General features: G+C 35.7%; 2 protein-coding genes across 2 annotated transcripts; one reads left to right on the forward strand and one right to left on the reverse strand.

The window, feature by feature from the left end:
• Nucleotides 1–1,139: 1,139 nt before the first annotated feature.
• Nucleotides 1,140–22,170, reverse strand: LOC138306605 (polycomb protein EED-like). The gene is made up of 12 exons (XM_069247046.1): nt 22,051–22,170; nt 21,282–21,425; nt 20,923–21,015; nt 19,766–19,831; nt 19,333–19,467; nt 18,468–18,549; nt 17,885–17,976; nt 16,698–16,825; nt 16,383–16,488; nt 15,994–16,152; nt 2,609–2,682; nt 1,140–1,975 (listed from the first exon to the last, which is right to left on the reverse strand). Exons 1-12 carry the CDS (start codon nt 22,147–22,149, stop codon nt 1,846–1,848), a joined length of 1,308 nt encoding a protein of 435 aa, XP_069103147.1. The 5' UTR covers nt 22,150–22,170; the 3' UTR covers nt 1,140–1,845.
• On the forward strand, nt 3,820–8,474 carry LOC138306596 (toll-like receptor 4). The gene has a single exon (XM_069247037.1). It carries the CDS (start codon nt 3,926–3,928, stop codon nt 7,001–7,003), a length of 3,078 nt encoding a protein of 1,025 aa, XP_069103138.1. The 5' UTR covers nt 3,820–3,925; the 3' UTR covers nt 7,004–8,474.
• Nucleotides 22,171–22,575: the final 405 nt, after the last annotated feature.

A 22,575-nucleotide genomic window follows, 5' to 3' on the forward strand; every position in this document is an offset into this window, starting at 1 on the left:
CATGATTTTAGAGGCTTCTGTGGAAAATGAGCTCTGCTAAATAAGTTAAGTATCCTCGAAAGATAAAGTTTATTATCAGTATTATAACATTAATATTTGATTATCCATATTTGATTACAACCATATTAAACTCTTGATGAGCTGTACATGCCAATTTTACCTCCGGATTTTAACCTTTGATAAGCTATACAAGCCATTTTGACCTCTTTTTTATACCCATGGCAAGCTTTACAGACCAATAAGCACCACCCATGTTACATTTTTAGTAATTTGGCGCTAATCACGGCAAATACAGTAGGTCCTTTTGACTTCTTGATCCTTTGATAAACTATACAGGTTATTTTGATCTGTTGTTCTTCTTTTAGCCCACCATGATCAGATGGTGGGCTATTCAAATCGCCTTTCGTCCATGGTCCATCTGTCCATCCATTAACAATTCTTGTTACCGCTATTTCTCAGTAAGTACTTAAGAGATCTTTTTCAAATTGCATATGTAGGCTCCCCTAGGGCCCTAGTTATGCATATTGCATTTTTGGACTGATAGGTTAACAAGATGGCTGCCAGGCAGCCATCTTGGATTTTGATATTTAAAGTTTGTGACCGCTATTTCTTAGAAAGTACTGAAGGGATTTTTCTCTTATTTCATATGTAGGTTCCCCTAGGACCCTAGTTGTGCATATTGCATTTTGGGACTGATCGGTTAACAAGATGGCAGACCGGCTGTGATCTTGAATTTTGATAGTTAAAGTTTGTTACCGCTATTTCTCAGAAAGTACTTAAGGGATCTGTCCGAAATTTCATCTTTAGGTTCCTTTAGGACTTTAGATGGGCATATTGCATTTTTGGACTGATTGGCCGCTATCTTGGATTTTGGTATTTGAAATTTGAAAAGCAGAGAAAAGATCCCTCGATCTGTCATATGTCAGACATAGATCATTCTTTGGTGGGCGCCAAGATCCCTCTGAGATCTCTTGTTAATTATTTGATGACCTTTCAATACAAACCAATTTTACATCTTGATTATGGTCTATGATGAGCTATACAGGTCATTTTCACCATTAATGATTAGGCTCCTTCACAAGTTTTAAAGGCTATCTTGACCTCTTAGTTCAACCATGTAACACAAAATCAACAATGGCTTAACAAAATTAAAAACATTTATTGGATATCAGACATTTACACTGTACAAAATGTCACTTTGTTCTGGTTCCTTACAATTATGGCCAATTATGGTAAGTGCAGCTAGCTAGTGCTGTCAACCGTTGATCTTCTGACAATGTTATATCAATGTAGATTTGGTATGTCCATTACAATGAGTATGAATTCAGAAATATCTACAGGACTAGTAGTTACAATAGATCTGAAGTTTACAATGAGGAATTGTATGAATACAGAAATATCTACAGGAATACAACAGATTTGAAGTTTACAATGAGGATTTGTATGAATACAGAAATATCTACAGGAATACAACAGATCTGAAGTTTACAATGAGGAATTGTATGAATACAGAAATATCTACAGGAATACAACAGATTTGAAGTTTACAATGAGGATTTGTATGAATACAGAAATATCTACAGGAATACAACAGATCTGAAGTTTACAATGAGGAATTGTATGAATACAGAAATATCTACAGTACTAGTAGTTACAACAGATCTGAAGTGATGATGATTAGCTGGTCTCAGTATTTACCCGGTGACATGAATCAGATCTATAATGGCCTAAACTCTCACACTTATCATACAGCGATATAAAACTTGTATGTACAATTCTTTTCTTACAGTATCAATTTTCTCTTTCACAATGTTTATAAAATTGCACAGATAGTTTTCTTTCAGATCAGTTTTTCACTTTGTCCCATCGCCATATTGACCCATCGTCTGTTACCGCCAGCAGTGTGCTGCCATCTCGTGTAAATGCTGTCTGACGAATAGCAGTGAAACACTTGTTGTGGCTTAATACTGTACATCTGAAAATTAAACAAAACCTGTGGTGAAACTCACTGAAGGATATGGCCACGTATTTATACAAATTGATTACTACTAATAGATAAATAATCAAAATTACAGTTTACAATAAACCTGTCAAAAGTTCTGAAATAAAAAAGATGTTACTATTTATAATTATTATCTTGAGCCAAATGGAAATGATCAAATGGAAAATGTGTGTCAATAATATAATCTTCAGTAACTCAACTAGATTACCTGACTTGGAAAAATGTTCTTTTGTTCAATATCTATTTTAAATGATTTTAATTATTTTGTTTACATGTATTATAAAGCAATTCATAAATTATAATAAGCAACCATTTTATAAACCCCTTAACCTTGTTATTTTTTATATAGAGAGAAATTCTATCTGTTTGCCACCAATATTGAGCAGATCGGATGGTGAGAACCTTACAGGTTTTGACCATGGGTTTCTTCTTGACGTTAGAAATAAGAGGGTAAGGTAATCTGATGTGTTATAAGGTGAGATACTGAGCTGTTGGACGCTAAAGCTGGTTTGCTCCTAATTATTATATTTAAAGGATAGTTACAGTAACATATGTCTAGAACACGCTTACAACAAATTCATGGTTACAACATGGTATGATATATACCTGGCTGCGGTTGGATCCTCTGTATCAATGTCCCACACATAAATCCTGCCTACCTGGTTACCAAGGGCAATCACCTGTAAACAAAGGAAATGACTGTCAAGGGTTGATCACAGTACATAGTGTGTAACTTTCAAATAATCTCTCAAATATTGCTTCCATGGAAACAATATTAATGAACCACAAAAGTGTGGATAATCCTACAAAATTAATCAAATCTCATGAAACAATAACCCATTTTTGAACTTTTCTTCGATAGAAATGTTGCAACATATCTATTATAAACAATACCAATGAAGAACACATAGAAAAGTTGATACTGCATGTACATGTATATATACATGATTATTGAATTCAGAAAAAATATGATATTCATAGCATCAATTTTGAAATATAATAACCTTGAAATGAAGATATCCTCAATTAAGTAAATCATATATGAACTTTAATTCAATCAATACTTTGTAATATCTAGATATCAATTTTCTGAATGTATTTTAATTGATATTCCCTTTTTCTTTTTTTTTCTTTTTGTGTTTTTTTTTTCTTTATACCAGTAGTTTTTTTTAAGATATTTAATGAAACTCCTTGTTCATCTGAACATTATTTGACCTTGATATCTGTAGAAAAACACATGGACATATACCAAACTGTAGTGTCATACTCACACACAAATGGTCATAGACACTCTGTAGGAATATTTAATAACTTAATTAACAGCCCAGGACCTAGCTGATAAAGTTACACTGGATTGTTTCCTTACCTTGATAAGAAATTATTGAAATTCTATTGGACAATGAGCTAACCCTAGTTTGGGACAGACTGTGTGATTGACTTAATGAGCTGGCTCATTAATGCTGGGGCAGATAGGCGTTGCAGTAGAGGTAACACTGTTATCATCAGCACCTACAGTCAATCTTAATTGGCTAATCACCTTATCAGTATGTAAATTTATGCTGTGTGGTCACTAAATGCTGTGGAGTTCTACACAGGGTGAAGTCTTGTAACAGCTGACACATATATGTTAATAGGTGTATATCAAATGCCCACACTACTCTAATATACCAGTCTTACTAAATATATCAGACACTGATACACACTCCAATTTGGAATTAATGAACGGCTGAGGATTATCAGCTGAGAGGATAGGTCCAGGCTACGCCCCTTCTATCCCACTAATTCAGACAGTTGTACAGCTTTGGTGGCAGTACCACTCTGATATGGTCACACATTTAGTTTACATCCAAAGATTTTCTATAGACAATAATTCAGTCGATTGAGAGCCTTCGTTGGAGGAGTGTGGCAGACAAGCGTGTAAAGATGGGACGTTTGGACATCTGTATCTGGACCATATCCTTACTGATGGTATTGATGACTCATACCACTTCTGGTAACACATGTCACCCCGGTTGTGTATGTACCAGTAACTACACCGTGGTTACCTGTACCCAGCTACAGGTGTTAACTGTGACAAGTCTACCCCCTCACACAAAACACCTGACCATCATTAGGAGCAACATTGGACCTGTGTTTAACTATTCTCTATCAGCTCTGGTGGAGTTAGAACTGGTGGATTTATCATACAATAAACTCTCAGAAATATCAGCACATGTATTCCACCATCTTGGACGTGTCAACAGAATGAGTTTCCGTGGAAACCGGCTCCATCGTCTTATGGATGATATATTTATTCAAACACCCAACTTACAGTTTTTGGATCTTAGTCACAATAGTTTTTCTGAAATGCCTGATGTACCCTTTCGATTTTTACAAAACTTGAAAGTTCTGAATGTAAGTTATAACCACCTGGTGTCTCCAGTATTGGGACTTCGTTTCCAGGTAATGACCAACATGGAGCTACTTGATTTCACGGGCAACAGTTTCCACACCATTCCCAAAAACACATTTGAAAATACAAACAACTGGAATGATGCTGTTCAAACAACTTTAAACATTTCTTTTTGTGGCATACATAACATTGAAGAAGGAGCATTCAGTGACTTGAGAAAAATCAGGAAGCTAGTACTGAAGGGAAATCATCATTTAACTCCAGAGAATTTAACAATGTCTTTCAACTCGTCTGAATTTTCAAGCTTGGTATCACTAGATCTATCCCAGATGGACTTGACCGACAGTGGCAGTATCCTTGTCGCACTTCAGATGTCTCCATTAGCAGAGCTTTTTCTGTCCTACAACAGCTTGACCAGCCTTCCGCAGGCTTTATTGGACTACCACTCAAATCTACAGGTTCTTCAGGCTGACCACAACAAGATCACCAACATAGGGACCTCACTAACACATGTACTCACTCTTACTCATCTCGATCTCTCCTACAACAAGATCGCTACTGTACACACCACATTTGGTGAAAATCTGGTAAATTTACAAACTTTAAAATTATCTAACAACAGAATTGGTGATGACATGATTGTAGTTACAAACATGGCTTCCCTGGAACATTTGGATCTCAGTAACAACCAAATCTCAAACTTCCCAATTCCCGAGTCGCTGACTAATTTACTTAGTCTACAGATCACAGGAAACAGTATTACCGAGTTAAAACAGTTGATAGGTCTCAACAGTTTGGTGAAATTTGACATTAGCCGTAATAAACTGTCGGAAATGAAAGCATTTCTTTTTCCTGATTCTTCAAACATACACACAGCCAATTTTAGTAGAAATGTTATAACGACGGCTAATCATCAGACGTTCCGACGAAACACCCCCACTGTCATAGATATATCATATAACAAGCTTGAACAAATAGCCAATCTCGGATGGGAGGAGGCAGAAGAGGTCTACCTTCAGGGAAACATGATCTCTGAAATGGACAGGAATACTTTCTATGGATTATACGGAGTAAAGTTTTTGGATTTTAGTCATAACATATTGACAGGATTTGACGCTGAAGGGTTTGTGTATCTACTAAATGTAACAACCCTTGACATGAGCCATAATCAACTGATGGATTCCAAATCCTTAAAGGTCGCCTTGTCAGCCATGTCAAAACTAAAACTCCTGGACATCAGTTACAATAATTATACATCATTGCCATCTGACATGCTGAAGAAAAACAAACGTCTAGAAAGTTTGAGAGTTGATAACAATAAAGTAATGACGTTTCACCCAGAACTTTTCAATCATCTCCCTAATCTAAAGGAAGTCGACTTAGCCAGTAACATTTTTCGCTGTGATTGTAGCTTACTGGATTTTCGTGATTGGCTCAGAAAAACTAAAGTTTTAGTAATTCATCGTGCTAACACAAGTTATATGTGTGAAGGTCCTGCTGACAGAAAAGGAACCTGGGTTTCAAATTTTGAGGTTGGGAAATTTGAATGTCAGCAAACACTTTTGTACATCATCATCTTCTCGTCAGTAGGGACAGTGTTAATGTTGGTGATTGTCATAGGAATTCTCGTGTTCAAGGGTTATTACCAGTGGCGTAAAAAGCTCCGACAGCGTAATTACACTATCGAGTACGAATCAGTGGACAGTAAACCTCCAGTCATGGAGGTCAATGGCCATCACAAACCAAAACCTTACATGAATGGAGCTCATTTATCAAAACAAATATCACGAGACAGTTTAGACTTTGAGGTAGAAAAACTGATGAGGAGAGGAGAGAAAAGGGACAGACGATTCAATGGCTACGTCGGAATACCACTGGTAGGGTTGGTTAAAGACAAAAAAGAGAAAGCAAAAAGCAAAACTCTGAAAAAATCCAAACAAGACACAAGCAAAAAGAAAAAGACAGCTAAATCCAGAAAAGGTCCCCTGGACCTGTATAAGCGGCGAGGTCGATCAGAGAAAGACTTTCTCAGAGAGATCAGGCTAAGAGATATGAAGAGGGATGCTGTCCAGAGGTATGCTGAGAGGATGAACCGTTACCATGACGGCAGGAATGATCTCATGCTCAGTCGAATGGTGCCATACTTTTACGACCGACATGGCATCAGACGTTCCACAGCCAACATGTTTACAAGAAGTCGTCACCCTGAAATTCAAGGCCATGGTGACGTGATTCGCGTACCTCGTCCTGTCCCACGTCCACATCATTCCCACAGTGTCCCTGACATGTATGGCTATGTCAACTCCATGCCACGCAATAAATACCCTATAACTCCTGATATTCATGTTCTTCGACGCCATGACAACAGGCACCTAAACCCTCCAGATCTAGCCTCATCCAGACGTAGATACAGGTCACTAGGAAACCTTCGACCTCCAACTGAAATCCAAGGTCAAGGCCGATCCCACCATCAAAGTGAAACAGACTTGTATAATAACCAGAACAACATGTTTTTACCTGCGCGTTATGACAATGTCAAATATCATACAATTAGTGCCCGGCCTAGAGCATCTAAAGGACAATTCGGTAGTAGGTCTGAATGGATATAGTTTTCCACACATGTATATATTAGAGGAAATATTCTTTAGTACTGGATTTAACTTAATCTGTATAGTTTTGTGAGTGCACAACAACAGTAGATTTCTCCCAAACATCATTTGATGTGATTATATGGAATATATCAAACATAACAGGTACTCATACAAATTCTTTTCACTTGGTCGTAAACTTATAATTATTCCAATAAAAGTAGTAATATTTATTGGTATATTAATAACAAAAACTTTGACACTCGGTGATAGGTTTACTGTGTTGAAGTGGATTAATGTGTGTCATTTCTGAGCATGCTAAAATAAGGAATAAAAAAGGAAACATTTTCACTGTGAAATGTGATTGTAATTAATGGATTATAAATCAAACACAGCATTATAATTATTGTTCATTTCTATTTGGACCCAGTGTTTTAGTACTAGTCCACCACATACCATCCAATCTGATAATCTTGAGGTCTGATCATTATATACTCATTCACATAGCTTATTATCAGTTTACATTTAAATAGGAAACTTTTTTTACATATTGTATAGATTTGTGAGACTTAGTACTTTTCTTTTATCAGTATTTCTACATGTGTATGAGGTATGGTTAGTGTCATGTTGTAGCTTGAAGATGAATACAATATAAATAATTTATAAATGTGGAAAATAATACAACATATTTGATTTATTAAGTAAATATTCAAATATTTTGTTCAGGGGTAGAAATAAGGATTGATTTTAGCTGGACCAAAGGCCTTACCAAAAAGAAAATATAATGGCCCTTTAGTAATTTAAGTGGCCCTGATATTTGGGACCTGGAGCAAGTGGGCTCAGGCGGGCCCACTCAGAAATTTTTTGAAAACCGTAGAAACCCTTTGGTTCAAGTATTTTAAGCCTAAGAACTCAGCATTTGAAATTGATGGGTTTTTTTCATTTTTTTTTTAAATTCACATCATTGTTATTATTTGCCAATAGTTAGAGTTTAATTTTGATTTTTAAGGACACTCTTTTGGTTGAAGTATAAACAAGCCCGACAGACCATCTCATCAAATTACCAATTGGCCTTTCATTAAATTAAATAGCCCCGGGCTGACGGGCTTGCAGTTATTTCTACCTCTGTTGTTTAAGTGATGTCCATGTTTGTACATTCACTATCGTCATTATCATCTTGGTCAATCTTACAATTAATGTTTAGAAAGTAATATTATTGTATTACTAGTGGCATAAAGACTAGTTAGGATTTTTTCCTTGTTTTGTTTGTTTCAAAAACTTTTATTCTATTCTAACTTAGCTTTGAAATATGCATTAATCCTACACCATATTTGACAGAATACAGGGAGATAACTCCAAATCTGTTGGTAGTATAATAATGAGACTGTGAGATATTGTCACATAATTAACCATAGAAATGTTGTAAATACATCATATCATGTTATTCTCTTCCTTCTATGAGTGCAAATCTATAAACATTTTGTAACATTGACACCTCTATTTGTTTTCTGTTTAACTTTGTAACTATAATGAGTTAAAACCATGAAACCTGGTATGTTTATATTTACATTTAATATATTCCACCACCGACATAGCATAAACAACACTCATTATTTGAAATATAATTGGTGTTTAATCATAAATATATACACGTATGTCTAATTAAAACGAAAAAGAATATAAAATAATATATTTTGCCTTTGGTGCATGCATCAGTATTTCACTCCATATAGGACATCGTGCCACAGATTTTTCTCTGAAACCATTATCTTTAATATTTTTTTCTTGAAGTGAAATAATATAAGAAGCTCAATGGTGGTTGTAAAGTAAGTAACATTTGTAACTGAAGAAATATACCAATTTGTCTACTCCTGTTTTGTTAGAGAAAAAATACAATGTACTATTTGTCAGCTGTGTAGCATCTATATTAGATCAGGGGTGTACATTTTTTTTTCAAAGCAAGTTGCCCAAGGCAAGTAGACCTCATTAATTCACTTGCCCGGACATGATTTCTACTTGCTCTATCAGTAAAATATCAAAAAAATATGTTAGGACTTTTGCAATAATTCACTTGCCTACAGGCAAGTTTACTAACATTTTTCACTTGCCCAAACTCGAAAACTGGTTGCCCCAGGCGTCGTGGAATTTTATACCCTTGTAGATATGTTTATCAGCTGTAGCAACCTTCTTTATCCCCTTTTTATCAGAACATCATCCATTATTTCATGTCTTCCTTTGATTCATACTTTTACATTTCTATTTTATTTTACTCACATTTAATAATGTACTGTACAAGTGATTATTTTGAAACGATCAAAATTAAATGTAGGGCACACATGATCTTTTAACAAGCTAGCATGAATTCACAAAAACTGCATGCATGTCAATACACATGGTCCTAAACATTACTGCAAAGTTTCATTGAAATCAATCCAGTAGTTTAGAAGGAGTTGTTCGGACAAATTTTGAAACCTGTGTATAGTAAGGCCACACAAAAAAATATTTGTGTTTCCGGTAACCTGACCGACCCTATAAAATCAGTGCCTACTCAAACACTTTTCATCAGTTTTGCTTTCCAGCAAACAAATTAAATAACAACCTTATTTTTTGCAGCTTTGCACAAAATCGATTTTATTTATACATTCTGATGATTCTGTAAATTTAAAACATCATTAATACCCTGGGACTCAAATCCATAGTTTATATAAGGTTGAATAAAGTTTATTTGAGTTTTTCAATGCAAGAAACTGGAATGTAGAGGAAAAAATATAAAAAAAACAACAACAAAATCCTACCTACCAACCCTTCATTTTTAAAGGTTGTTACAAGAAACAAGAATTTTTTTTTTTTTGCCTAACCTGGTTACCATGGCAACTAAAATTTTGACAAATGAAAACCTGCATGCACATTACAAATGGTCCAATTTAACAGTGCAGCCAAGTTTTATTGAAAAGGACTATTAGAAAAATTATGCAGACAAAATTAGCCTGTGTATAGTGACCAGGTTGCCAAAATTTGGACAAACAAAAACCTGCATGCACATCTACACATGGTTCCCAACAATATTCCCAAGTTTCATTGAAATTGATCCAGCAGTTTAAGAGGAGTTGTCCAGACAAAAGATTTCTGCATCAACCTGTGTATATTGACCTGGTTACCATGGCAACCAAAATTTCGACAAACAGACAGACAGACAGGCAAGCTGATTCCAGTATATCCCCCTAACTTCTTTTCGGGGGTGGGGGTGGGTGCATGTATAATGATACACATTATTTACATTTAATATACACACAGGTTGAGTTATTTTTAGCGGTACATGTGTAGGACACAGTGTGGTGATATCTATACATCTTCAGTTTAAAGTGTACACGGAACGGAAAATAATATTTAGATATGTTACTCTGTTTGATCTCCTGACAAGAATGTTGAAAACCGCACAAAAATCGGCCGCTTCAGTACTGAGATACAGCCCTCCGAAGTGCTCGATTTTTACCTGTATATCGACTGCTAATCAGGGAATCGGCCGCTCACGCTGATTTGAGGAATAGCCGGAAGTGACGTCACGAGGACAACGGCAGTGAGGTGTTTGGTAGTGGGGTTATAGCAAAAAGGGGGACATATATGTATTCCTGAAATGGGGTTACGAGAATTTTACAAATATATATACAGTATACAGTTATGTTGACGATTTAATTATATATATAATAGGAAATATTACAACTGAAATCAGGCTAAATACATATGTAGTTAAGCGGAAACATATATACGCTATTTATGTTTTCTGGTACATTTAACTAGAGATCTTATCTCTGTTTTAACAACTTTCTAAATTGTCAAACCTCGGGAATATCCCATTTTCATAATGTGATCTAAAAAGAGACGAATTAGAAAAATGATGGTTATATAATTATTCAATTTGAATATGTTTCTGTATAAATTAAAATTCTCTCTATGCCTATGGACTTCAACAGAAATATGTATGTATGTTTCTGATTTCAAGAACCAACATAACGAAAAGAAAATGTTTTAAATGTATTTCATTGTTCAATACACGTAGATATCATAGACATAAATTAGGAGGGGAGTGAAAAATGGATATCCGAAATCTACTATCAGAAATATCAAAATTCTGACATTGAGCATTATATTTGCATTGTTCTTTCTCGACATGCCATTTGTAAATAATTTTGTAGTTTTTGTTATAAAAATACATTTACGTGTAACCAGAACATATAAACAAGACAAATGTATAATGAGTCTTTCTGGAATATATACTGTACATCTAGTAATTATATATATAATTGATACACTTGTTACATTTATATGTTATGTTAGAACGGTATATTTTACTGTAAACCAGGGATTTTTAAGTGTAAACAAATATTACATTATACAACAATTACATGATGGTCCATCGCTAACTTACCTGTGATCTTACTTCTGACGCGAGCTAATCAACAAAGCGTGACAGGTCACTAAACACCTTTCTTACGTAATCTGGTTAGCCCCCTCATTAGTCTCGGTTGACCACGCGGTTTAGTTACTGCAGTATACAGGTATAGAGATTAACGCAGCACGACATTGGCTATTCGGAATGACAGTTCTGTTTTTGTTCTGTATTTGATATCTGCTTCTTGGGTTAGACTTGTCACATAGTCATCTTCAGTCTCATTGTTTTCGTCTGACCCGTGCATGATTTATTTTTCAATTAAAGACACTAATGAATGAACTTGAGCGAAATATCAACAAGTCGTCGAGAGTTATGTATTATATGTAAGCTGAATATATTTCGTCAAAAAACAAATAGATCGATTTCAGATGTAGATGCATTTACATATATGCAAAAAATTCTGTTTGGAATCATAACTTAATCGTATGGGCAGGTTTTATAAAAAAAAAAGTCAGAAATCTGTTAAGCGGGTTTGACCAGTAGACATTCAAAGACCCCAGTCGGGCTTTGGATAACATAATCAAGAATCCTTGATATAATACTCACATATATGTGGTTCCAACCACCGCAGATATACAACGTACGTGGATTATTATGAAGATTCTATTGTGTAAAATTATGCAGTAATTGCGTAGAGATGTTCATTTATCTAAGACAGGTACATCAATATACATGTATGCATGGCATAAATCCCTGTTTTCAAGCGTTTTTCAAACTCATATCTGTGATTAAGGATAATATTGAATAGGTATCGGACATGAACACAGGTATTTTTGTCTTCAAAATCGATATTTACAAACAGATAGTTTATATTAGATGACAGACACCAAAAATCGCCTCTCTATCTTATGCGAGTAGAATAGGTCTCGTTGTCCTCGTGACGTCACAGGTCAGGGGTCCCGAATTGGGGTCAATGGCTTGGGGCTTCAGGTGTGTTTTAGAGAAAAGTCGCATTATCTCTAATACCGTAATCGCTATGAAACTCGTACTTTCTCCATTCTAAATTTTATCCAAAGACGCATTTGTCAAGCCTTATATACCAAACCATTCCGTGTACACTCTAATGTCTGTATAGAGATATTTTCTCCTTTGCTTGGAGACATGTGTTATCTATAGTCAGATTATGGTCTATATAGGTATTATCTCCCCTTGTTTGGAGACTACACATTAACCACACCCCTCATTAGTCTCCCATGATAGGCTCTGTCATCAAGGAATCTCAAAAATCATTATCAAAACAATGTCTAATTGGTGATAAGCTTTACAGTGTATTAGTGAGATTTCTGTGTAAATTTGATATGTTTGGTTGGGCTGTCTATGTTTCTGGTATTCTCTGGTAATGAAATGAGGTAATGAAATCCAATTATTTTGTTTGCTAATATCGTTGTCTCTGGATCCTTTTAAGCTTTATGTCATGCAAGCACTAATTTTTTGGCATTAATTTTTTTTTGATACAAAATATTTACATTGAATTAATTATAATTATATTAATTTTGCACCCTTTCATTGACAAAAATAACTAAAAAGCAATATTATTTTTAAAAAAAAACAACTAAATTAAAAAAAAAACAAAGTTAAATGATTCAACTGAGCCCCTGTTCATATCAAATTTTAATCAAAATGGAAAAAAACAGACTAGCTCTATGTCAAAACTTTGATTTGCAATTGGAAATTACTGGTCTTAAATTATGACGATCCATCATTCACAGGGGAGATCTTATTTTTATTGATGAAGATGTCTGTTTTTCAATCCTATTATACCCTTATTCTTTTTAATATATCTGTTATTGACAGAAAAAAAAAACAGAAAGAAAAAAATACCAGGCTTTACATTGAATTAACATTCAAAAGTTTAACATTTTTCACAATTATGTACAATGAAACAATATACTTTTTAAAATTATCATTTCAACATAAGTACTAATTTTAGAAAATATCAGACCTGTTTCAGTATTAATCAAAATGTAACTATATATATTAAATCTGATAGAGAAAAAAAAGTAAAAAAAAAAAAATTTGATTGATTTATATTTATGAACTATAATTATTAATTTTATTATTTTATCAACATTTAGTCTAAAATCTACATAAACCTTCTGGAAAAAAAATACCCTTCCCATTTTAAAACAAGAGGCCCAGAGGGCCTGTATCGCTCACCTGGTTTGTAATGCCAAGTAATGATCTGAATACAGGTTCATCGTTTCTTTTCTGAAGGAATTTTAATATTAACCTCTAAATCCCCTATTGGGCCCCACCCCTCCCGCCCCCAGGGGGTCAGAGCCAAAATATATACAAGTTCTGTTCCCCTTCTTCCAAGGATGTTTATGGCCAAATTTGGTCACAATCCAAACAAAACTCTAGGACAAGAAGTGATTTATAGGATTTACCTGTATTTCCCCTATTGGGCCCCACCCGTCCTGCCCTCGGGGGGGTTAGAGTCAAAATTTATACAAGTTCTGTTCCCCTTCCCCAAAGGATGTCTGTGGCCAAATTTGGTTACATTCCATTCAGAAATCTATGACAAGTAGTGATTTAAAGGATTTACCTCTATTCCCCTATTGGGCCCCGCCCCTCCTGCCCCTGGGGGATCAGAGCCAAAATTTATACAAGTTCTGTTCCCCTTCCCCCAAGGATGTTTGTGGCCAAATTTGGTTACAATTCATGTAGAGCTCTAGGACAAGTAGAGATTTAAAGGATTTACCTCTATTTCCCCTATTGGGCCCCGCCCCTCCTGCCCCCAGGGGGTCAGAGCCAAAATTTATACAAGTTCTGTTCCCCTTCCCCCAAGGATGTTTGTGGCCAAATTTGGTTACATTCCATTCAGAACTCTATGACTAGTAGCGATTTAAAGGATTTACCTCTATTTCCCCTATTGGGCCCCGCCCCTCCTGCCCCTGAGGGACCAGAGCCAAAATTTATACAAGTTCTGTTCCCCCTCCCCCAAGGATGTTTGTGGTCAAATTTGGTTACATTCCATTCAGAACTCTATGACTAGTAGCGATTTAAAGGATTTACCTCTATTTCCCCTATTGGGCCCCGCCCCTCCTGCCCCCAGGGGACCAGAGTCAAAATTTATACAAGTTCTGTTCCCCTTCCCCACGGGATGTTTGTGGCTACATTTGGTTACATTCCATTCAGAGCTCTATGACAAGTAGCGATTTAAAGGATTTACCTCTATTACCCCTATTGGGCCCCGCCCCTCCTGCCCCCGGGGGTTCAGAGCCAAAATTTATAAAAGTTCTGTTCCCCCTCCCCCAAGGATGTTTGTGGTCAAATTTGGTTACAATCCATGCAGAACTCTAGGACAAGTAGCGATTTATAGGATTTACCTCTATTTCCCCTATTGGGCCCCGCCCCTCCTGCCCCGGGGGGGACAGAGCCAAAATTTATACAAGTTCTGTTTCCCCTCCCCCAAGGATGTCTGTGGCCAAATTTGGTTACAATCCATGCAGAACTCTATGACTAGTAGCGATTTAAAGGAAATGTTGACGGACGGACGGACGGACGGACGGACGACAGACGGACGGACGGACGGACGGACGGACGACGGACGCCGCGCCATGACATAAGCTCACCGGCCCTTCGGGCCAGGTGAGCTAAAAACCACATAATTATTAGTGAAATCCTGAAATTTCACACCAATCAGGATCCACTATAACAATCACCCAAAATGGCAGCCATTACTACTGCAAAGTTTGTGACGCCCATGGATAGTTAGGCCCATTAAACATTAAAAACGTGAGTAAATCGTTACAGTTGTAATCAGTATTTGTTTTTGAAGTAATGCTCATCATCTATAATGCATAAAATCCCTTGAAAGGCCAGATGATTATTTAATAAGCAGCCGATCGACCTCAGACTCAGCTGTAATACACATACAGTAACGTTACACATGTGAATGTAGCCCCATGACTGACTCATAATTAGGACTGCTGCTGATGTTGGTCAGAGAGTGTTCACACCTTTTTCCCCCCTTCATTATCAAGCCATGGCCAGTGCTCCACTGCCTAGTACGTAGATATGGCTAGGATTGGCAGATTTAACTGTACGGAAACGTCTGAAAAAAATCTGGATTTGCAGATTTTTTTGAAGGTGCGTTGCAATTTTTTTTTTTTTACCTTTTTCTCAACTTAGACATTTTAGGAGCGGGATTCCCTGACGAACAATTGATTTATTTGGTGTTGCCTAAGAGTCAAAATTATGCTTTAGTCTATACAATTGACAATTCAATACTCTTAACAGAATATTGCCACTGATAGTGCTAATGAAATCTTGCCAACAAATCAGCGATTTATACTAGCTTGTCATTGAGTTTGCAGAGCCACATTTACTTCAGGATATGCCAGGTTTTATTAGCTAGACATCTATGGTCATCGATCAGTAGCTGGCAACAGACACACTTAGAGTATCAAACTCACAACCCACAGGAGCAGGGCTGATGCAGGGATGTGAGATGTATAATCCATTCACTTCACGACCAAGCACTGTATATAGTTTTTGTTTTTATTAATCCAATAAGATCATGCTGTGATCAGTAATAAAGAAAAAAAAATGTAATTACCTTCTGCCAGAAGTCGATACCAAATCTCATATACCAGATGTCACAGTCACGGTAGTCAAACCGGTGAATGACCGTCACTTTACTTTCCTTAGATTTCAGCGTTGTGTCCGTGTCACAGAGTTGGCCTGGCTTCCAGCAGATGATACAATTCTCACAGGACTGAAAAGATCAATTTTTACTCTCACACAACTGTTATCTAGCTTTAAATATTCTTATATGAGTGAAAGCATCACTTTTTACACAATTATCACAAGTGAGGATTAGTAATATAAGCTAGAATTACTAGTTCAATGGAGCCAACCTATATCATTGTAAAAAGATAACTTGTTGATTGTTGAATCCAGTAACTTTTAACTAGATGTATAAATTATGGCCAAATTGATACTTACCTTAGATAAAACAAATCTGCCTAGCCATCTTACACAGTCTACATAATTTCGATGGACATCTCGTGTAGAAAAATCTGGAAAATGCTGGAAAACTGTTGAAAATTTTCTGCAAAAATGAAAGACTGAAACTTCAAATCATCAATGAATTTAATACATTGAACCTTTATAAAATCATTCAGGTTTACAGACAATAAAGAGAATCTTAATAAATTTGTACTCTAGTTATAGAGTTTGAATGCTATAAAAACACCAATTACGACATCTTAAATTGATAATAGTGAAAGCTTAAAGAAAGAACTGTCATACTAAACTTACGTTTTCCCGGGGATAAAATTGTAGGATTCCTTGAGAGCAGTTTGGATGGATTCATGGTTGGTTTTCCACATCTTCAGGGAGTGGTCCATACCACAAGATACAATGATGGATCCGTCCATATTGAAATCCTGTTAGGGAAAGTGTATCATACATCATCATGACCCACTACCTATAGCTTACAACATGTTTATTACTGAATACATCAAATCAAATTAAAATGCTCGGTGCCATTTACGTTACATAAACTTACCTCCTCCTTCAATCATAAGACTATCCCCCCATGTTTATCTAATATAATTTATTCAACAAGGAGCCGCAAAGCTTGGCATTATCCCCCGCGCCCAGTTGTATTTTTTAATAAATTTCCATGGTAACAGAAAAAGTATTGAAAATAGAAGGTTCCCATTAGAAAAAGGCACAACTAGAGCACTAGCCTAACATGTACAGAAAGTTTCGTGTAGCCAAATTGAACGGTTTTTGAGTTATAGCCCGGAATAGAAAGGAAACTTTAATAATATGGTATTTTTGAATAAGTTTCCATGGTAACAGAAAAAGTATCGAAAATGAAAGGTTCCCATTAGCAAAAGGCACAACTAGAGCACTAGCCTAACATGTACAGAATGTTTCGTGTAGCCAAGTTGAACGGTTTTCGAGTTATAGCCCGGAATAGAAAGGAAACTTTAATAATATGGTATTTTTTAATAAGTCTCCATGGTAACAGAAAAAGTATTGAAAATGGAAGGTTCCCATTAGAAAAAGGCACAACTAGAGCACTAGCCTAACATGTACAGAAAGTTTCGTGCAGCCAAGTTGAACGGTTTTCGAGTTATAGCCCGGAATAGAAAGGAAACTTTAATAATATGGTATTTTTGAATAAGTTTCCATGGTAACAGAAAAAGTATCGAAAATGAAAGGTTCCCATTAGCAAAAGGCACAACTAGAGCACTAGCCTAACATGTACAGAAAGTTTCGTGTAGCCAAGTTGAACGGTTTAGGAGTTATAGCCCGGAAACGATACTCGGACGGACGGACGCACGGACGCACGGACAGAGCCCAAATCAATATCCCCCGCAAACGCGTTTCGCGGGGGATAATAAGCAGAGACCGCCCTTCAGTTTTTAATCACAACCAATTTTTACAATGATTGGCCATAAAAAAATTGCACCTCCTATGACAGCTTTACTTACAGCACTGAGTACTTCGTCTCGATGGCCGTCCACTCCCCCAAATATCACCACATTGACGTCCGTCTTCAAATTCCAAATCCTCAATGTGTGGTCTGTAATAAAAACAATTTGTTTTGACATTTAAGTCTAGTTTCACTGTCAGACTGGGATATATGATTTATATAGTTTATTTGTATTAATCTCAACTTAGAATTACAAGAAGTAATGCCATATTCAAAGGAGTGGATAGGATTAGAGTAAATGTAGTTACCTGCAGCTATGATGGGGATAGAGAAACAAGGCAAATGAATTGTGTAGTTAAATGTTCAACAGACATTTTCCTGGTGTAATCCAAGTACTATAACATATTGGAATCCCACGGATAAACAACACTTACCTTTTGAGATGTCAGTAACATGTTGGGGTCCATAATATAAACAACACTTACCTTTTGAGACGTTCAGTAACATGTTGGGGTCCATAATATAAACAACACTTACCTTTTGAGATGGTCAGTAACATGTTGGGGTCCATAATATAAACAACACTTACCTTTTGAGATGGTCAGTAACATGTTGGGGTCCATAATATAAACAACACTTACCTTTTGAGACGGTCAGTAACATGTTGGGGTCCCTGGGATGAATCTTGAGCTCGTTGATGGCATTACCATGGCCTTTGTAATACTAAAATAAAATTTGATACAAAGACATTGTTTATGTTTATCAAACTCACATGATCGTAATCATTGCTTACCTTAGTGACCACCACCGTATAATGACCACCTGCTTAATAAGACCACTTTTCTAGGATCCTAAATGACCAATTTCAACACAATTCAACCTGTGTATTAGGGACATACATTGGACTATCAATGTTTTGCGATTGTATTAACTTGAACAACCAATGGCAAATTTAACAAGTCAATAACAGATAGTATGCCAAGCTATCGGCAGATTCTATAGTCAGATATTTTTATGTAACTTGGACTAAAATAAAGTAGTCATAGAGGTTTGATATGAAAACAGACTATCAGTCACAAAATGCCACTTTTTTCATGCTATTCACTCAAAACCATACTACATAGACATTGTTCTCGTTCACGATCGTCAGTGTGTTTGAGTTTCTATTGACACTAGCAGGTAAAGGGAAGTAACTCTAAACCAACACTGCACTTGACGTACAACATATGGCAGCCAATTCAACAACTGGAATTTAATAGAATTCAGAATGTAATACTATTACAATACTATTGCAATGTGAAGTTTGCAATAGTTAAACTATTGCAATAGTGTTTTTTGATAGCAATGATATTGCAATAGTTAAAAACGTAGGCAATAATCACCCCTACAGTGTATCAAGACCACTTGGCTATGAAGACCATTTTCTCTCTATCACTTTGGTGGTCTTTATAGACAAGTTTGACTGTACTATGATTGTCTCATCTTGATAATTTAAATGATACACACCTTGATACAAGTCATTGTGACTGGGCTAATGATACGAACTATTCCTTTGAGGCCTGCAGCAGCCAGAAGAGGTTGACCAGTAGTGGAGTCAAAGGTCCAGGTACAGCAGTAGAAATTCTCTTCACTGTCTACACACTTACAGGTTAAGGAAGATACAAAGAGACTTACCTCACTATAGTGTCAGAGACTTAACAGTAGGAACAATATCAGTTTATTGGGTATGGAAACACTTCATTGGGCAGGGTTATACCATCAATACTAAGGGACTTTCATGGCCTCTCAATTTGATCAATCAATGCTAGAGTTCTTGCTGTGTCATATGACGCACATTTTCTATAGTGCCATTAATTTGAAATGTAATTGCAACCGTCCTGTGAACACAGTGAAAATGCTTACAAACAACTAATACTTATTTTCTATGGAACAAGGATACAGGAGGGTCTGTGTAGGCCTGTAGAAGGTTGATCTTGCCTCCCTCCAAACACTCATACAATGTTACCTGTATAAATTTAATTAACTTAGTTAAGGTTTAGAAATCTACATGCTATAATTACAGATATCACAGTCAATCAACATCAAAAAAGGCAGATCACATGAAGTTGCAGAATTGTTACACTAACTAATTTTCAAATTTTAACCATTTTCAAGCCTTTAGCAAGATATATATATATATCATTTAACAAGAAGCCAATGGGCCTAAACGGTCACCTGATATTTGATACAAATTAGTTATGTCATTTACTAGCCAACTGATGTCTTTTGTTCACAAAATAGGAGCATAGATTGTAATTGGTTTACATACAAAGTTTCATTAATCTTCAAAAGGTTCAATAATAATTATTGCAAAGGGCAATGACTCTGTAAGTTATGATCTAATCAGGCTGATTTTCGAACTCGTCCGAGATTGCTCCAATGTTAGTCTACATACAAAGTTTAATTATATATAAGCTCAGTTTATATTCACTCAAGTTATCGCGTTCATAAGGTCCAGTAATAATTATCAGTGCAAAGGGCAATAACTCTGTTAATTACTGTCGAAATCACACTGAATTGTAAAGTCATTTAATATCTTTCCAATGTTAGTCTACATACAAAGTTTCATTCGGTTTATATTTACTCAAGTGATCGTGTTCACAAGGTCCAATAATAATCATTTGTGCAAAGGGCAATAACTCTGTAAATTACTATTGAATCAAGCTGATTTTCAAACTCGGCTGAGATCTGCTCAATGTAAGATACATACAACATTTCATTAAACTCGATTTATATTTACTCAAGTTATCTACACACAAAATTCCATTAAGCTCGGTTTATATTTACTCAAGTTATCATGTTCACAAGGTCCAATAATAATTATTAGTGCAAAGGGCAATAACTCCGTAAATTAATGTCAAATCAAGCTGATTTTTTAACTTATCCGAAATCTTTCCAATATTAGTCTACATGTAAAGTTTCATTAAGCTCAGTTCATATTTACTTAAGTTATTGCGTTCACAAGGAAATGTTAACGCACAACTCACAACGACGGACAAAACACTATCGTAATGGTGACCTAAAAATGTATAACTTTCGCTTACATTAAATCCTTACCCTGTTAGATCCTACAGTAGCAAAAAGGATCGGGTCACCTTCCTTCATGAACTGGTTTATATGGAGTCCAAACAAGGGCTGCCCATGGTCTTCCTGAATAACAACATGCATTGTTATAAATATCTACAAGATAGTGACTGGCCTGAATAATACTTTTATTTTAATAGAAAACACACTCACTGTAATATGACCATATTGAATTATTGATACGTTTGAAGTACCTGATATTAAACAGTGTATTAATATTTAATAACATAAACTAGAAAGTAAAAGACTTTCGGAAGTAAATGGATCCAAGGTGAAATAATGACTCCAATACACTTGTAAAGAACTGTATATCGTACATCAAATTTCATTACCTTGATAAAATTTGTGCATTTGTACTGAAGTTTACTTCGTTTGTTTTTATTCTTTCCTCGACCAAACCGTCTCTGTGTGGGTGGCGTTTCACTTTGGACGGAGGAGTCTTCCATAATGGTACTGGCAGTGCTGGAAATATCATCCTGTCATAAGGGAAATCATATAATATCTTAAACATCTTATTTTTCAATGTTATCATCTGCTTTTATACAAAATTGTACCCTTTTTCTTCCTGTTCTAGAGTCAGATGTGGTTCATGTCTTTTACACTCGCTACTAAAGCTCGGGTATGAAACAAATTAGTGTGGATTTGGTTGTAATTTGCTTGCTTCTCAGGTTCTTCTATCTGTCAAATGTGATGATGGGTTTATAGCCACAGTATAATTCATGATTTTATGGAATAATACCAATCTACCTAGCGCTGGTTTTCTTCTTTTCATGGGCGTCCCGAAATAAAACTATTTATTAATTATCATGTCAATTATCTCAAAACTTGTCATGATGCATGCAACAGCGATATTTTCAGAATGTGTAATTTAGCTACGTCCAGTTGGTGTAAGATTCTTGTAGAAAGTCTAAACCTGGTAAGCAATTCATATAACCTGGCATCGATCCCTCGAATCAACCAATGTAAAAACATTTAACAAAAATCATCACAATAGAATATGCCGAATCGTTTATTGTTTAACTTTTTATTAGCCATCAAAATCTCCTCATTTTCTATGGATTTTTGTGGTATTTTATAGAAATCATTTAGCTCTGTTCTTACCTGCTCATCGCCAGACACGTCTGCATACGTAGGAACTACTAATCGCGAACGCTTCTCTCTTTGTAAAACAGGCATGTCTGCATTTATGTCCGCAGACATCTTGTTTTCTCTTTGTTTTGATCACGTGTTGATCACGTGGGGCGTCTTTTTGTGGCGGGAACAAATTAACACATACTAGTGAGTTCGACACCCAGCAAGAACAATAAATATTCTTTTTTTTTTTAATTTTAATTACACGTTTTTCAATTATAGTAAATCTAAATAATGTAAATGAACAATAATAATAATAGTAAAAAAAAAAACCCTTAAAGGGGTAATTAAAGACGTGTTTCATGTAAATGATGTTTTCGTGCGTAGATGTACTGTACACTGTACGTTAGTCAGCTAAATCTGCCTAAATAATTATTTTTTCCATCTTATATACATATATTTAACAAGACGATTGGGCTCATTTTGGTAGAAGAAAAAAATCACGTTTTTACGCGAAGCTTTCGCATTAAAACGCGAAAAAATACTATAATTACA

This window comes from Argopecten irradians, chromosome 1 (assembly GCF_041381155.1).
Source record: "Argopecten irradians isolate NY chromosome 1, Ai_NY, whole genome shotgun sequence".
In the NCBI taxonomy this organism is placed as follows: domain Eukaryota; kingdom Metazoa; phylum Mollusca; class Bivalvia; order Pectinida; family Pectinidae; genus Argopecten; species Argopecten irradians.

Bases quoted from the DNA above. Each gene is read 5' to 3' on its own strand.
- LOC138306596 (XM_069247037.1), top strand. From the start codon at position 3,926: ATGGGACGTTTGGACATCTGTATCTGGACCATATCCTTACTGATGGTA.
- LOC138306605 (XM_069247046.1), bottom strand. From the start codon at position 22,149: ATGTCTGCGGACATAAATGCAGACATGCCTGTTTTACAAAGAGAGAAG. The intron at 16,826-17,884 runs GTAAGTAAAGCT...TTTCCCTAACAG, and splicing joins GAGACGAAGTACTCAGTGCT to GATTTCAATATGGACGGATC. The intron at 16,489-16,697 runs GTAAGTTTAGTA...TCATTTTTGCAG, and splicing joins AATTTTATCCCCGGGAAAAC to AAAATTTTCAACAGTTTTCC.